The sequence below is a fragment of the Drosophila simulans genome, chromosome 2L, assembly GCF_016746395.2.
Source record: "Drosophila simulans strain w501 chromosome 2L, Prin_Dsim_3.1, whole genome shotgun sequence".
Classification (NCBI taxonomy): Eukaryota; Metazoa; Arthropoda; class Insecta; order Diptera; family Drosophilidae; genus Drosophila; species Drosophila simulans.
In genome coordinates this window covers 21,150,799-21,167,060 of record NC_052520.2, presented here as the reverse complement: position 1 = coordinate 21,167,060, position 16,262 = coordinate 21,150,799, and the positions used below count along the sequence as shown (strand labels likewise).

The 16,262-nt window shown below is 40.6% G+C and overlaps 12 protein-coding genes and 1 pseudogene across 13 annotated transcripts; 7 read left to right on the top strand and 6 right to left on the bottom strand.

The window, feature by feature from the left end:
- Positions 1-545: 545 nt before the first annotated feature.
- LOC120285812 (histone H4) lies at positions 546-987 on the top strand. The gene has a single exon (XM_039298427.2). It carries the CDS (start codon positions 627-629, stop codon positions 936-938), a length of 312 nt encoding a protein of 103 aa, XP_039154361.1. The 5' UTR covers positions 546-626; the 3' UTR covers positions 939-987.
- A 359-nt stretch (positions 988-1,346) lies between these two features.
- On the bottom strand, positions 1,347-1,864 carry LOC120285803 (histone H2A). Its single transcript, XM_039298419.2, has one exon. It carries the CDS (start codon positions 1,780-1,782, stop codon positions 1,408-1,410), a length of 375 nt encoding a protein of 124 aa, XP_039154353.1. The 5' UTR covers positions 1,783-1,864; the 3' UTR covers positions 1,347-1,407.
- Positions 1,865-1,954: 90 nt separating this feature from the next.
- LOC120285807 (histone H2B) lies at positions 1,955-2,426 on the top strand. The gene has a single exon (XM_039298423.2). The coding sequence runs from the start codon at positions 2,009-2,011 to the stop codon at positions 2,378-2,380; it is 372 nt and encodes a 123-aa protein (XP_039154357.1). The 5' UTR covers positions 1,955-2,008; the 3' UTR covers positions 2,381-2,426.
- A 287-nt stretch (positions 2,427-2,713) lies between these two features.
- On the bottom strand, positions 2,714-3,642 carry LOC120285794 (histone H1-like). Its single transcript, XM_039298409.2, has one exon. The coding sequence runs from the start codon at positions 3,577-3,579 to the stop codon at positions 2,809-2,811; it is 771 nt and encodes a 256-aa protein (XP_039154343.1). The 5' UTR covers positions 3,580-3,642; the 3' UTR covers positions 2,714-2,808.
- Positions 3,643-5,612: 1,970 nt separating this feature from the next.
- Positions 5,613-5,996, top strand: LOC120285813 (histone H4). Its single transcript, XM_039298429.2, has one exon. It carries the CDS (start codon positions 5,636-5,638, stop codon positions 5,945-5,947), a length of 312 nt encoding a protein of 103 aa, XP_039154363.1. The 5' UTR covers positions 5,613-5,635; the 3' UTR covers positions 5,948-5,996.
- A 359-nt stretch (positions 5,997-6,355) lies between these two features.
- Positions 6,356-6,873, bottom strand: LOC120285801 (histone H2A). Its single transcript, XM_039298417.2, has one exon. It carries the CDS (start codon positions 6,789-6,791, stop codon positions 6,417-6,419), a length of 375 nt encoding a protein of 124 aa, XP_039154351.1. The 5' UTR covers positions 6,792-6,873; the 3' UTR covers positions 6,356-6,416.
- Positions 6,874-6,963: 90 nt separating this feature from the next.
- Positions 6,964-7,434, top strand: LOC120285809 (annotated as a pseudogene). Its single transcript, XR_005545073.2, has one exon. The product of XR_005545073.2 is annotated as a histone H2B-like (transcript).
- Positions 7,435-7,727: 293 nt separating this feature from the next.
- LOC120285793 (histone H1-like) lies at positions 7,728-8,655 on the bottom strand. Its single transcript, XM_039298408.2, has one exon. The coding sequence runs from the start codon at positions 8,591-8,593 to the stop codon at positions 7,823-7,825; it is 771 nt and encodes a 256-aa protein (XP_039154342.2). The 5' UTR covers positions 8,594-8,655; the 3' UTR covers positions 7,728-7,822.
- A 1,972-nt stretch (positions 8,656-10,627) lies between these two features.
- LOC6740547 (histone H4) lies at positions 10,628-11,011 on the top strand. The gene has a single exon (XM_039298428.2). The coding sequence runs from the start codon at positions 10,651-10,653 to the stop codon at positions 10,960-10,962; it is 312 nt and encodes a 103-aa protein (XP_039154362.1). The 5' UTR covers positions 10,628-10,650; the 3' UTR covers positions 10,963-11,011.
- A 359-nt stretch (positions 11,012-11,370) lies between these two features.
- On the bottom strand, positions 11,371-11,888 carry LOC120285800 (histone H2A). The gene has a single exon (XM_039298416.2). The coding sequence runs from the start codon at positions 11,804-11,806 to the stop codon at positions 11,432-11,434; it is 375 nt and encodes a 124-aa protein (XP_039154350.1). The 5' UTR covers positions 11,807-11,888; the 3' UTR covers positions 11,371-11,431.
- Positions 11,889-11,978: 90 nt separating this feature from the next.
- LOC120285806 (histone H2B) lies at positions 11,979-12,450 on the top strand. Its single transcript, XM_039298422.2, has one exon. The coding sequence runs from the start codon at positions 12,033-12,035 to the stop codon at positions 12,402-12,404; it is 372 nt and encodes a 123-aa protein (XP_039154356.1). The 5' UTR covers positions 11,979-12,032; the 3' UTR covers positions 12,405-12,450.
- A 293-nt stretch (positions 12,451-12,743) lies between these two features.
- LOC120285791 (histone H1-like) lies at positions 12,744-13,646 on the bottom strand. The gene has a single exon (XM_039298406.2). The coding sequence runs from the start codon at positions 13,607-13,609 to the stop codon at positions 12,839-12,841; it is 771 nt and encodes a 256-aa protein (XP_039154340.1). The 5' UTR covers positions 13,610-13,646; the 3' UTR covers positions 12,744-12,838.
- Positions 13,647-15,589: 1,943 nt separating this feature from the next.
- On the top strand, positions 15,590-16,028 carry LOC120285811 (histone H4). Its single transcript, XM_039298426.2, has one exon. It carries the CDS (start codon positions 15,668-15,670, stop codon positions 15,977-15,979), a length of 312 nt encoding a protein of 103 aa, XP_039154360.1. The 5' UTR covers positions 15,590-15,667; the 3' UTR covers positions 15,980-16,028.
- Positions 16,029-16,262: the final 234 nt, after the last annotated feature.

Sequence of the window (16,262 nt, the reverse complement as noted above, 5' to 3'; positions counted from 1 at the left end):
TGGCATGAATGGCACACAAGTTGGTATCTTCGAAGAGACCAACTAGGTAGGCTTCGCTAGCTTCCTGCAGAGCCATAACCGCCGAGCTCTGGAATCGCAAGTCCGTCTTAAAGTCCTGAGCGATTTCACGCACCAGACGCTGGAAAGGCAGCTTCCGGATTAGAAGCTCGGTGCTCTTTTGGTAGCGACGGATTTCACGCAAGGCCACTGTTCCAGGGCGATAGCGATGGGGCTTCTTCACACCTCCAGTGGCTGGAGCACTCTTGCGAGCGGCCTTTGTAGCCAGTTGTTTGCGTGGTGCTTTTCCACCAGTCGATTTGCGTGCAGTTTGCTTGGTTCGAGCCATTTGGGTTTCACAAAATTTCACGTTCACTACTTCACGTTTAAAAACACAATAAACGATCAGAGCATTTGCTACCTACTTATATAGCAATCGCGGATGGTGAAAGAGAGAGAGAAAAACAGAGGCCATTTCATTTGACGACCGAAGAACGAAACGAACATATCGTTCGTACTCTCTCGGGTTTTTGTCGTTTTACCTATAAATAGGGGCACGCCGAAACGTTGAATTTCGTTCTTTAGTGACTTTCGTGCTGTGTGTGTATAATAGTATAAAACATTGAAAAATGACTGGTCGTGGTAAAGGAGGCAAAGGCTTGGGAAAGGGTGGCGCCAAGCGTCATCGCAAAGTGCTGCGTGATAACATCCAAGGTATCACGAAGCCTGCTATCCGCCGTTTGGCTCGTCGAGGCGGTGTGAAGCGCATATCTGGACTCATATACGAGGAAACGCGTGGCGTTCTGAAGGTTTTCTTGGAGAACGTAATTCGTGATGCCGTCACCTACACCGAACACGCCAAGAGGAAGACAGTTACAGCCATGGATGTTGTCTACGCTCTGAAGAGGCAAGGCCGCACCCTCTACGGATTTGGCGGTTAAAAAAACTGTAAATTCTGTACCCCTATTAAGCAATCGGTCCTTTTCAGGACCACTATTTAGTTTTTAAAAGGAGGAAGATTTTCAAAAAGTATTTAATTTTATTGGTTGGGACTTAAGAAATATGTAGATCGTAACTAAAAATAAATGTCGGTCGTTCGTACTCTTTCAGACGGAATGTGTATTTCTAACATGGCCTTGAACAGACTGAAGTGGTTTCAGACACCGCGTGTAAAGCATCACATCGTGGTGTGGGAGTATTTAAAGAAGCAAATTGTAGTTTATACCGCATATAGAAGAAAAACTGTACTACATATCAATCTTTAAGTAGTCTTTTTTATGATTTACTATTTACAAAAAAATCCCAAGTGTAAAATTTTTTTCAATTCTTTGGTAATAATTTGGTCGTCCTGAAAAGGACGGTTTGACGATTTTATGTACAAGTAGGTTTTTAGCTTAGCCTTTGAAACGTTTAGGCCTTCTTCTCGGTCTTCTTGGGCAACAGAACAGCCTGTATATTAGGCAACACGCCACCTTGTGCAATTGTGACGCCGGAGAGCAGCTTGTTTAACTCCTCGTCGTTTCGGATGGCCAGTTGCAGATGACGCGGAATAATTCTAGTCTTCTTGTTGTCACGAGCAGCATTGCCAGCCAACTCGAGAACCTCAGCGGCCAGATATTCCATTACGGCAGCTAGGTAAACTGGAGCGCCTGCACCAACACGCTCGGCGTAGTTGCCCTTTCGCAGCAGACGGTGAATACGGCCCACAGGGAATTGAAGACCGGCACGGTTCGAGCGGGACTTTGCCTTTCCCTTCACTTTGCCACCTTTTCCACGTCCAGACATTTTGCTTTGCGTTTATTTCACTTAGTTCACTTTACACACGGAACACGAATGCTCGTCGAACCCCGACAGCGGAATATTTATACTTTTCCGTTTGCCGGCGCGTTCAGTTAGGGGTGGGTGACTTAGACCTGAATTGACTGCTCGAAAAAAAGTATAAAGGTGAACGCGTTCGGGCCCACATCACGATAAGTGAATTGTGTTTGTGAAAATATAAGTAACGTGAACAATGCCTCCGAAAACTAGTGGAAAGGCAGCCAAGAAGGCTGGCAAGGCTCAGAAGAACATCACCAAGACCGACAAGAAAAAGAAGCGCAAGAGGAAGGAGAGCTATGCCATCTACATTTACAAGGTTCTCAAGCAGGTCCATCCTGACACCGGAATTTCGTCGAAGGCGATGAGCATAATGAACAGCTTTGTAAATGATATTTTCGAGCGAATTGCTGCCGAAGCGTCTCGTCTAGCTCACTACAACAAGCGCTCGACCATCACCAGTCGGGAAATCCAAACGGCTGTTCGCCTGCTTCTGCCTGGAGAGTTGGCCAAGCATGCTGTCAGTGAGGGAACCAAGGCCGTTACCAAGTACACCAGCTCCAAATAATTGGCTCCTGCGAATGCGGACAACAATCCAAAACGGCCCTTTTCAGGGCCACAATGGTTTATACCAAAGAAATGCATTTTTCAATATACCAATCACCAATCATCGAAAATTAATTTACCAATAAAACGTATCTACCCGCAAGTGAGTGAGTGTTCAAATAAATATCGGAAACGAAAACTGAATGCGGCCAATATGCAATATAATTCAATAACGCAAGACATGAAGCGTTTTATTGTTGCTGCGAACGTCAGCTAATAAATAAGTAGAACATTTTAATACACAAATACTATTTAAATTAAAGTTTTTTTCTCTTGCAAAAGAACGTTGTAGCCCTGAAAAGGACTTGTATAAACAAATTTCAGATCTATAAATCATAAATCTAAATTTTTGATTGCGAACATGTACCAAATACTGTACTTTTTCACAATTTACTTTTTGGCAGCCGTAGTCTTCGCTTTCGGCTTCTTGGCGGTAGCAGAAACCGATGCTTTCTTCACCGTCTTTTTGGGTCTTGCAGACACCGCTGGCTTTGCCTTTGGGGCTTTCGCTACTACAGCCTTTGGCTTCGATGTAGTCACTTTCGCCTTTGTTGCGGCGTTCTTCGACTTTACGATTCCAGTTTTCTTGGCATCCTTGGCTTTTGCCTTCTCAGTTTTCTTATTTTCGGCAGTCTTTTTGGTAGCCACACCCTTCTTAGCTTTGGGCTTTTTGTCAGCAGCCCCAGCGGCGGTTTTTTTGGAGGAGACACCAATCTTCTTAGAGGCTACCTTCTTGCTTTGAACTTTTTTCTCTGCAGACAAAACCTTCGACTTTGCCTTCGGATCCTTGTCCTTCTTGGCGGAGGCCGACAGTTTGAAAGATCCAGATGCACCTTTTCCCTTTGTTTGGATAAACTTTCCATTGACCACGGCCGATTTTAGGTACTTCTGGACGAATGGCGATAACTTTTGGGCGTCACATTTATAGGTGGCAGTGATATATTTTTTTATTGCAAGAAGTGATGAACCGCCACGTTCCTTTAAATTTTTAATAGAAGCGTCCACCATTTGCTGAGTTGGCGGATGTGACGGCGTCGCAGTGGCTTTCTTAGCCTTTGTGCCAGCGGATCCAGATGCCTTTTTTTGGACCACTTTTTTCTCAACTGTCGCTGGCGTAGCAGCCACTGGGGAAGCGGGCGTTGCAACTGCAGAATCAGACATTTTATTCACTGAGAACACTTTTTTTCTGTTAAAAACGGCCCGCGCGCTGCCTACCAACCTCCTTTGCTCTTATGAGAATCGAGGAGGAGAGCACTTTAACAATGCTACTGACATCAGTCGTTTACTATGTCGAAGTTGGCTTGAAGTATAAACTTTTTTTAATTTTTTAGTATTTAAAATCATTAATAAAAATAAGGTTTTAATTGTTCTACACTTTTAAATAATTATTTCGTCACTTTGCATTTTTAAAAGGATGTAATATGGATTTTGAGACTTTCAAATGTGATTGAAGTTTTATATTTACATTTTTAACTGGACCAATTTATAACAAAACATCAATTAAAATAAGAAATATTGCAAATATTTTACTAATTCCTAATGTTTATTGAAATTGCAACGTTCATCCCTTAGAAAGACTTCTGAAAGAAGCGTATATTATTAATTAAGATACTATATTAGATAATTTAAGTTCACATTAACCTACAGAAACAGTTTCCTTTACGGCAGCATTCAGAAATAATTTTCTATTGTTAAAAATACAAATACTTTCTTAAATAATATAATATTAATATAATAAATAAAATTTTCTTGAATTATTAATGTGTTTGCTTAATTAGATCAGACCTTTCATGCATATTTTCAAATAATTTGTTCGGAAATCAATCGATTTCCTCGCCATATATGCATTAGCCTCGATGTAGTCAAATAAATAAATCAAATGAAAAATAAGAAGCAACAATTTTTTTATTATCCTTTGTTATGTAATAGATATTAAATTCCCCAACCAAATTAGCCAATTTCCATGCTGAATTTTAGATAACTTTTATTTTTTACAGACGTTTGAAGGGACAGTGTCAATAGTCCCGTACGACCTCTTCAATAATATTTACAACTTAAATTAACACATAGAAAAAATATAAAACAGCTCATTTTATTTTATTATTTTCTGTTATTTTATAAATATTGCTCTCATCAATGTAATTTCATTATTTCCAAACTGTCTTTCGCGGAATTTAGATTTTTTTTAGGTGTTTAAAGTTCAGCGTCCCTTGCCACGACACTGGCACTGCTAGTTTTACTGGACGTTAGCACCAAGAACAAATAAAAAATATTTATTATTGTAATAACCTCTTCTTTAATTTAATAATAAAAATAAGATTATTTTGATTCTTTCTCTGGCAGAATTACTATTTTTACGTATGATTGAAGATATTAATATAATAATAATAGAATATGAATTTTGTTCTTATTTGTTTTTATTTTATAAATAGTCGCAACAGAAAATTTTATCTCATTGAATCTAGTTTGTGGTCCTGAAAAGGACCGATTATAGAGTACTACACTGCAAGTTGATGCCCTGTCAGCTTAAGCACGCTCGCCGCGAATGCGTCGCGCTAACTGGATGTCTTTGGGCATAATGGTGACACGCTTGGCATGAATGGCACACAAGTTGGTATCTTCGAAGAGACCAACTAGGTAGGCTTCGCTAGCTTCCTGCAGAGCCATAACCGCCGAGCTCTGGAATCGCAAGTCCGTCTTAAAGTCCTGAGCGATTTCACGCACCAGACGCTGGAAAGGCAGCTTGCGGATTAGAAGCTCGGTGCTCTTTTGGTAGCGACGGATTTCACGCAAGGCCACTGTTCCAGGGCGATAGCGATGGGGCTTCTTCACACCTCCAGTGGCTGGAGCACTCTTGCGAACGGCCTTTGTAGCCAGTTGTTTGCGTGGTGCTTTTCCACCAGTCGATTTGCGTGCAGTTTGCTTGGTACGAGCCATTTGGGTTTCACAAAATTTCACGTTCACTACTTCACGTTTAAAAACACAATAAACGATCAGAGCATTTGCTACCTACTTATATAGCAATCGCGGATGGTGAAAGAGAGAGAGAAAAACAGAGGCCATTTCATTTGACGACCGAAGAACGAAACGAACATATCGTTCGTACTCTCTCGGGTTTTTGTCGTTTTACCTATAAATAGGGGCACGCCGAAACGTTGAAATTAGTTATTTAGTGACTTTCGTGCTGTGCGTGTATAATAGTATAAAACAATGAAAAATGACTGGTCGTGGTAAAGGAGGCAAAGGCTTGGGAAAGGGTGGCGCCAAGCGTCATCGCAAAGTGCTGCGTGATAACATCCAAGGTATCACGAAGCCTGCTATCCGCCGTTTGGCTCGTCGAGGCGGTGTGAAGCGCATATCTGGACTCATATACGAGGAAACGCGTGGCGTTCTGAAGGTTTTCTTGGAGAACGTAATTCGTGATGCCGTCACCTACACCGAACACGCCAAGAGGAAGACAGTTACAGCCATGGATGTTGTCTACGCTCTGAAGAGGCAAGGCCGCACCCTCTACGGATTTGGCGGTTAAAAAAACTGTAAATTCTGTACCCCTATTAAGCAATCGGTCCTTTTCAGGACCACTATTTAGTTTTTAAAAGGAGGAAGATTTTCAAAAAGTATTTAATTTTATTGGTTGGGACTTAAGAAATATGTAGATCGTAACTAAAAATAAATGTCGGTCGTTCGTACTCTTTCAGACGGAATGTGTATTTCTAACATGGCCTTGAACAGACTGAAGTGGTTTTAGACACCGCGTGTAAAGCATCACATCGTGGTGTGGGAGTATTTAAAGAAGCAAATTGTAGTTTATACCGCATATAGAAGAAAAACTGTACTACATGTCAATCTTTAAGTAGTTTTTTTTATGATTTACTATTTACAAAAAAATTCCAAGTGTAAAATTTTTTTCAATTCTTTGGTAATAATTTGGTCGTCCTGAAAAGGACGGTTTGACGATTTTATGTACAAGTAGGTTTTTAGCTTAGCCTTTGAAACGTTTAGGCCTTCTTCTCGGTCTTCTTGGGCAACAGAACAGCCTGTATATTAGGCAACACGCCACCTTGTGCAATTGTGACGCCGGAGAGCAGCTTGTTTAACTCCTCGTCGTTTCGGATGGCCAGTTGCAGATGACGCGGAATAATTCTAGTCTTCTTGTTGTCACGAGCAGCATTGCCAGCCAACTCGAGAACCTCAGCGGCCAGATATTCCATTACGGCAGCTAGGTAAACTGGAGCGCCTGCACCAACACGCTCGGCGTAGTTGCCCTTTCGCAGCAGACGGTGAATACGGCCCACAGGGAATTGAAGACCGGCACGGTTCGAGCGGGACTTTGCCTTTCCCTTCACTTTGCCACCTTTTCCACGTCCAGACATTTTGCTTTGCGTTTATTTCACTTAGTTCACTTTACACACGGAACACGAATGCTCGTCGAACCCCGACAGCGGAATATTTATACTTTTCCGTTTGCCGGCGCGTTCAGTTAGGGGTGGGTGACTTAGACCTGAATTGACTGCTCGAAAAAAAGTATAAAGGTGAACGCGTTCGGGCCCACATCACGATAAGTGAATTGTGTTTGTGAAAATATAAGTAACGTGAACAATGCCTCCGAAAACTAGTGGAAAGGCAGCCAAGAAGGCTGGCAAGGCTCAGAAGAACATCACCAAGACCGACAAGAAAAAGAAGCGCAAGAGGAAGGAGAGCTATGCCATCTACATTTACAAGGTTCTCAAGCAGGTCCATCCTGACACCGGAATTTCGTCGAAGGCGATGAGCATAATGAACAGCTTTGTAAATGATATTTTCGAGCGAATTGCTGCCGAAGCGTCTCGTCTAGCTCACTACAACAAGCGCTCGACCATCACCAGTCGGGAAATCCAAACGGCTGTTCGCCTGCTTCTGCCTGGAGAGTTGGCCAAGCATGCTGTCAGTGAGGGAACCAAGGCGTTACCAAGTACACCAGCTCCAAATAATTGGCTCCTGCGAATGCGGACAACAATCCAAAACGGCCCTTTTCAGGGCCACAATGGTTTATACCAAAGAAATGCATTTTTCAATATACCAATCACCAATCATCGAAAATTAATTTACCAATAAAACGTATCTACCCGCAAGTGAGTGAGTGATACTGTTCAAATAAATATCGGAAACGAAAACTGAATGCGGCCAATATGCAATATAATTCAATAACGCAAGACATGAAGCGTTTTATTGTTGCTGCGAACGTCAGCTAATAAATAAGTAGAACATTTTAATACACAAATACTATTTAAATTAAAGTTTTTTTCTCTTGCAAAAGAACGTTGTAGCCCTGAAAAGGACTTGTATAAACAAATTTCAGATCTATAAATCATAAATCTAAATTTTTGATTGCGAACATGTACCAAATACTGTACTTTTTCACAATTTACTTTTTGGCAGCCGTAGTCTTCGCTTTCGGCTTCTTGGCGGTAGCAGAAACCGATGCTTTCTTCACCGTCTTTTTGGGTCTTGCAGACACCGCTGGCTTTGCCTTTGGGGCTTTCGCTACTACAGCCTTTGGCTTCGATGCAGTCACTTTCGCCTTTGTTGCGGCGTTCTTCGACTTTACGATTCCAGTTTTCTTGGCATCCTTGGCTTTTGCCTTCTCAGTTTTCTTATTTTCGGCAGTCTTTTTGGTAGCCACACCCTTCTTAGCTTTGGGCTTTTTGTCAGCAGCCCCAGCGGCGGTTTTTTTGGAGGAGACACCAATCTTCTTAGAGGCTACCTTCTTGCTTTGAACTTTTTTCTCTGCAGACAAAACCTTCGACTTTGCCTTCGGATCCTTGTCCTTCTTGGCGGAGGCCGACAGTTTGAAAGATCCAGATGCACCTTTTCCCTTTGTTTGGATAAACTTTCCATTGACCACGGCCGATTTTAGGTACTTCTGGATGAATGGCGATAACTTTTGGGCGTCGCATTTATAGGTGGCAGTGATATATTTTTTTATTGCAAGAAGTGATGAACCGCCACGTTCCTTTAAATTTTTAATAGAAGCGTCCACCATTTGCTGAGTTGGCGGATGTGACGGCGTCGCAGTGGCTTTCTTAGCCTTTGTGCCAGCGGATCCAGATGCCTTTTTTTGGACCACTTTTTTCTCAACTGTCGCTGGCGTGGCAGCCACTGGGGAAGCGGGCGTTGCAACTGCAGAATCAGACATTTTATTCACTGAGAACACTTTTTTTCTGTTAAAAACGGCCCGCGCGCTGCCTACCAACCTCCTTTGCTCTTATGAGAATCGAGGAGGAGAGCACTTTAACAATGCTACTGACATCAGTCGTTTACTATGTCGAAGTTGGCTTGAAGTATAAACTTTTTTTAATTTTTTAGTATTTAAAATCATTAATAAAAATAAGGTTTTAATTGTTCTACACTTTTAAATAATTATTTCGTCACTTTGCATTTTTAAAAGGATGTAATATGGATTTTGAGACTTTCAAATGTGATTGAAGTTTTATATTTACATTTTTAACTGGACCAATTTATAACAAAACATCAATTAAAATAAGAAATATTGCAAATATTTTACTAATTCCTAATGTTTATTGAAATTGCAACGTTCATCCCTTAGAAAGACTTCTGAAAGAAGCGTATATTATTAATTAAGATACTATATTAGATAATTTAAGTTCACATTAACCTACAGAAACAGTTTCCTTTACGGCAGCATTCAGAAATAATTTTCTATTGTTAAAAATACAAATACTTTCTTAAATAATATAATATTAATATAATAAATAAAATTTTCTTGAATTATTAATGTGTTTGCTTAATTAGATCAGACCTTTCATGCATATTTTCAAATAATTTGTTCGGAAATCAATCGATTTCCTCGCCATATATGCATTAGCCTCGATGTAGTCAAATAAATAAATCAAATGAAAAATAAGAAGCAACAATTTTTTTATTATCCTTTGTTATGTAATAGATATTAAATTCCCCAACCAAATTAGCCAATTTCCATGCTGAATTTTAGATAACTTTTATTTTTTACAGACGTTTGAAGGGACAGTGTCAATAGTCCCGTACGACCTCTTCAATAATATTTACAACTTAAATTAACACATAGAAAAAAATATAAAACAGCTCATTTTATTTTATTATTTTCTGTTATTTTATAAATATTGCTCTCATCAATGTAATTTCATTATTTCCAAACTGTCTTTCGCGGAATTTAGATTTTTTTTAGGTGTTTAAAGTTCAGCGTCCCTTGCCACGACACTGGCACTGCTAGTTTTACTGGACGTTAGCACCAAGAACAAATAAAAAATATTTATTATTGTAATAACCTCTTCTTTAATTTAATAATAAAAATAAGATTATTTTGATTCTTTCTCTGGCAGAATTACTATTTTTACGTATGATTGAAGATATTAATATAATAATAATAGAATATGAATTTTGTTCTTATTTGTTTTTATTTTATAAATAGTCGCAACAGAAAATTTTATCTCATTGAATCTAGTTTGTGGTCCTGAAAAGGACCGATTATAGAGTACTACACTGCAAGTTGATGCCCTGTCAGCTTAAGCACGCTCGCCGCGAATGCGTCGCGCTAACTGGATGTCTTTGGGCATAATGGTGACACGCTTGGCATGAATGGCACACAAGTTGGTATCTTCGAAGAGACCAACTAGGTAGGCTTCGCTAGCTTCCTGCAGAGCCATAACCGCCGAGCTCTGGAATCGCAAGTCCGTCTTAAAGTCCTGAGCGATTTCACGCACCAGACGCTGGAAAGGCATCTTGCGGATTAGAAGCTCGGTGCTCTTTTGGTAGCGACGGATTTCACGCAAGGCCACTGTTCCAGGGCGATAGCGATGGGGCTTCTTCACACCTCCAGTGGCTGGAGCACTCTTGCGAACGGCCTTTGTAGCCAGTTGTTTGCGTGGTGCTTTTCCACCAGTCGATTTGCGTGCAGTTTGCTTGGTTCGAGCCATTTGGGTTTCACAAAATTTCACGTTCACTACTTCACGTTTAAAAACACAATAAACGATCAGAGCATTTGCTACCTACTTATATAGCAATCGCGGATGGTGAAAGAGAGAGAGAAAAACAGAGGCCATTTCATTTGACGACCGAAGAACGAAACGAACATATCGTTCGTACTCTCTCGGGTTTTTGTCGTTTTACCTATAAATAGGGGCACGCCGAAACGTTGAAATTAGTTATTTAGTGACTTTCGTGCTGTGCGTGTATAATAGTATAAAACAATGAAAAATGACTGGTCGTGGTAAAGGAGGCAAAGGCTTGGGAAAGGGTGGCGCCAAGCGTCATCGCAAAGTGCTGCGTGATAACATCCAAGGTATCACGAAGCCTGCTATCCGCCGTTTGGCTCGTCGAGGCGGTGTGAAGCGCATATCTGGACTCATATACGAGGAAACGCGTGGCGTTCTGAAGGTTTTCTTGGAGAACGTAATTCGTGATGCCGTCACCTACACCGAACACGCCAAGAGGAAGACAGTTACAGCCATGGATGTTGTCTACGCTCTGAAGAGGCAAGGCCGCACCCTCTACGGATTTGGCGGTTAAAAAAACTGTAAATTCTGTACCCCTATTAAGCAATCGGTCCTTTTCAGGACCACTATTTAGTTTTTAAAAGGAGGAAGATTTTCAAAAAGTATTTAATTTTATTGGTTGGGACTTAAGAAATATGTAGATCGTAACTAAAAATAAATGTCGGTCGTTCGTACTCTTTCAGACGGAATGTGTATTTCTAACATGGCCTTGAACAGACTGAAGTGGTTTTAGACACCGCGTGTAAAGCATCACATCGTGGTGTGGGAGTATTTAAAGAAGCAAATTGTAGTTTATACCGCATATAGAAGAAAAACTGTACTACATGTCAATCTTTAAGTAGTTTTTTTTATGATTTACTATTTACAAAAAAATTCCAAGTGTAAAATTTTTTTCAATTCTTTGGTAATAATTTGGTCGTCCTGAAAAGGACGGTTTGACGATTTTATGTACAAGTAGGTTTTTAGCTTAGCCTTTGAAACGTTTAGGCCTTCTTCTCGGTCTTCTTGGGCAACAGAACAGCCTGTATATTAGGCAACACGCCACCTTGTGCAATTGTGACGCCGGAGAGCAGCTTGTTTAACTCCTCGTCGTTTCGGATGGCCAGTTGCAGATGACGCGGAATAATTCTAGTCTTCTTGTTGTCACGAGCAGCATTGCCAGCCAACTCGAGAACCTCAGCGGCCAGATATTCCATTACGGCAGCTAGGTAAACTGGAGCGCCTGCACCAACACGCTCGGCGTAGTTGCCCTTTCGCAGCAGACGGTGAATACGGCCCACAGGGAATTGAAGACCGGCACGGTTCGAGCGGGACTTTGCCTTTCCCTTCACTTTGCCACCTTTTCCACGTCCAGACATTTTGCTTTGCGTTTATTTCACTTAGTTCACTTTACACACGGAACACGAATGCTCGTCGAACCCCGACAGCGGAATATTTATACTTTTCCGTTTGCCGGCGCGTTCAGTTAGGGGTGGGTGACTTAGACCTGAATTGACTGCTCGAAAAAAAGTATAAAGGTGAACGCGTTCGGGCCCACATCACGATAAGTGAATTGTGTTTGTGAAAATATAAGTAACGTGAACAATGCCTCCGAAAACTAGTGGAAAGGCAGCCAAGAAGGCTGGCAAGGCTCAGAAGAACATCACCAAGACCGACAAGAAAAAGAAGCGCAAGAGGAAGGAGAGCTATGCCATCTACATTTACAAGGTTCTCAAGCAGGTCCATCCTGACACCGGAATTTCGTCGAAGGCGATGAGCATAATGAACAGCTTTGTAAATGATATTTTCGAGCGAATTGCTGCCGAAGCGTCTCGTCTAGCTCACTACAACAAGCGCTCGACCATCACCAGTCGGGAAATCCAAACGGCTGTTCGCCTGCTTCTGCCTGGAGAGTTGGCCAAGCATGCTGTCAGTGAGGGAACCAAGGCTGTTACCAAGTACACCAGCTCCAAATAATTGGCTCCTGCGAATGCGGACAACAATCCAAAACGGCCCTTTTCAGGGCCACAATGGTTTATACCAAAGAAATGCATTTTTCAATATACCAATCACCAATCATCGAAAATTAATTTACCAATAAAACGTATCTACCCGCAAGTGAGTGAGTGATACTGTTCAAATAAATATCGGAAACGAAAACTGAATGCGGCCAATATGCAATATAATTCAATAACGCAAGACATGAAGCGTTTTATTGTTGCTGCGAACGTCAGCTAATAAATAAGTAGAACATTTTAATACACAAATACTATTTAAATTAAAGTTTTTTTCTCTTGCAAAAGAACGTTGTAGCCCTGAAAAGGACTTGTATAAACAAATTTCAGATCTATAAATCATAAATCTAAATTTTTGATTGCGAACATGTACCAAATACTGTACTTTTTCACAATTTACTTTTTGGCAGCCGTAGTCTTTGCTTTCGGCTTCTTGGCGGTAGCAGAAACCGATGCTTTCTTCACCGTCTTTTTGGGTCTTGCAGACACCGCTGGCTTTGCCTTTGGGGCTTTCGCTACTACAGCCTTTGGCTTCGATGCAGTCACTTTCGCCTTTGTTGCGGCGTTCTTCGACTTTACGATTCCAGTTTTCTTGGCATCCTTGGCTTTTGCCTTCTCAGTTTTCTTATTTTCGGCAGTCTTTTTGGTAGCCACACCCTTCTTAGCTTTGGGCTTTTTGTCAGCAGCCCCAGCGGCGGTTTTTTTGGAGGAGACACCAATCTTCTTAGAGGCTACCTTCTTGCTTTGAACTTTTTTCTCTGCAGACAAAACCTTCGACTTTGCCTTCGGATCTTTGTCCTTCTTGGCGGAGGCCGACAGTTTGAAAGATCCAGATGCACCTTTTCCCTTTGTTTGGATAAACTTTCCATTGACCACGGCCGATTTTAGGTACTTCTGGACGAATGGCGATAACTTTTGGGCGTCGCATTTATAGGTGGCAGTGATATATTTTTTTATTGCAAGAAGTGATGAACCGCCACGTTCCTTTAAATTTTTAATAGAAGCGTCCACCATTTGCTGAGTTGGCGGATGTGACGGCGTCGCCGTGGCTTTCTTAGCCTTTGTGCCAGCGGATCCAGATGCCTTTTTTTGGACCACTTTCTTCTTAACTGTCGCTGGCGTGGCAGCCACTGGGGAAGCGGACGTTGCAACTGCAGAATCAGACATTTTATTCACTGAGAACACTTTTTTTCTGTTAAAAACGGCCCGCGCGCTGCCTACCAACCTCCTTTGCTCTTATGAGAATCGAGGAGGAGAGCACTTTAACAATGCTACTGACATCAGTCGTTTACTATGTCGAAGTTGGCTTGAAGTATAAACTTTTTTTAATTTTTTAGTATTTAAAATCATTAATAAAAATAAGGTTTTAATTGTTCTACACTTTTAAATAATTATTTCGTCACTTTGCATTTTTAAAAGGATGTAATATGGATTTTGAGACTTTCAAATGTCGATTGAAGTTTTATATTTACATTTTTAACTGGACCAATTTATAACAAAACATCAATTAAAATAAGAAATATTGCAAATATTTTACTAATTCCTAATGTTTATTGAAATTGCAACGTTCATCCCTTAGAAAGACTTCTGAAAGAAGCGTATATTATTAATTAAGATACTATATTAGATAATTTAAGTTCACATTAACCTACAGAAACAGTTTCCTTTACGGCAGCATTCAGAAATAATTTTCTATTGTTAAAAATACAAATACTTTCTTAAATAATATAATATTAATATAATAAATAAAATTTTCTTGAATTATTAATGTGTTTGCTTAATTAGATCAGACCTTTCATGCATATTTTCAAATAATTTGTTCGGAAATCAATCGATTTCCTCGCCATATATGCATTAGCCTCGATGTAGTCAAATAAATAAATCAAATGAAAAATAAGAAGCAACAATTTTTTTATTATCCTTTGTTATGTAATAGATATTAAATTCCCCAACCAAATTAGCCAATTTCCATGCTGAATTTTAGATAACTTTTATTTTTTACAGACGTTTGAAGGGACAGTGTCAATAGTCCCGTACGACCTCTTCAATAATATTTACAACTTAAATTAACACATAGAAAAAAATATAAAACAGCTCATTTTATTTTATTATTTTCTGTTATTTTATAAATATTGCTCTCATCAATGTAATTTCATTATTTCCAAACTGTCTTTCGCGGAATTTAGATTTTTTTTAGGTGTTTAAAGTTCAGCGTCCCTTGCCACGACACTGGCACTGCTAGTTTTACTGGACGTTAGCACCAAGAACAAATAAAAAATATTTATTATTGTAATAACCTCTTCTTTAATTTAATAATAAAAATAAGATTATTTTGATTCTTTCTCTGGCAGAATTACTATTTTTACGTATGATTGAAGATATTAATATAATAATAATAGAATATGAATTTTGTTCTTATTTGTTTTTATTTTATAAATAGTCGCAACAGAAAATTTTATCTCATTGAATCTAGTTTGTGGTCCTGAAAAGGACCGATTATAGAGTACTACACTGCAAGTTGATGCCCTGTCAGCTTAAGCACGCTCGCCGCGAATGCGTCGCGCTAACTGGATGTCTTTGGGCATAATGGTGACACGCTTGGCATGAATGGCACACAAGTTGGTATCTTCGAAGAGACCAACTAGGTAGGCTTCGCTAGCTTCCTGCAGAGCCATAACCGCCGAGCTCTGGAATCGCAAGTCCGTCTTAAAGTCCTGAGCGATTTCACGCACCAGACGCTGGAAAGGCAGCTTGCGGATTAGAAGCTCGGTGCTCTTTTGGTAGCGACGGATTTCACGCAAGGCCACTGTTCCAGGGCGATAGCGATGGGGCTTCTTCACACCTCCAGTGGCTGGAGCACTCTTGCGAACGGCCTTTGTAGCCAGTTGTTTGCGTGGTGCTTTTCCACCAGTCGATTTGCGTGCAGTTTGCTTGGTACGAGCCATTTGGGTTTCACAAAATTTCACGTTCACTACTTCACGTTTAAAAACACAATAAACGATCAGAGCATTTGCTACCTACTTATATAGCAATCGCGGATGGTGAAAGAGAGAGAGAAAAACAGAGGCCATTTCATTTGACGACCGAGGAACGAAACGAACATATCGTTCGTACTCTCTCGGGTTTTTGTCGTTTTACCTATAAATAGGGGCACGCCGAAACGTTGAATTTCGTTCTTTAGTGACTTTCGTGCTGTGTGTGTATAATAGTATAAAACATTGAAAAATGACTGGTCGTGGTAAAGGAGGCAAAGGCTTGGGAAAGGGTGGCGCCAAGCGTCATCGCAAAGTGCTGCGTGATAACATCCAAGGTATCACGAAGCCTGCTATCCGCCGTTTGGCTCGTCGAGGCGGTGTGAAGCGCATATCTGGACTCATATACGAGGAAACGCGTGGCGTTCTGAAGGTTTTCTTGGAGAACGTAATTCGTGATGCCGTCACCTACACCGAACACGCCAAGAGGAAGACAGTTACAGCCATGGATGTTGTCTACGCTCTGAAGAGGCAAGGCCGCACCCTCTACGGATTTGGCGGTTAAAAAAACTGTAAATTCTGTACCCCTATTAAGCAATCGGTCCTTTTCAGGACCACTATTTAGTTTTTAAAAGGAGGAAGATTTTCAAAAAGTATTTAATTTTATTGGTTGGGACTTAAGAAATATGTAGATCGTAACTAAAAATAAATGTCGGTCGTTCGTACTCTTTCAGACGGAATGTGTATTTCTAACATGGCCTTGAACAGACTGAAGTGGTTTTAGACACCGCGTGTAAAGCATCACATCGTGGTGTGGGAGTATTTAAAGAAGCAAATTGTAGTTTATA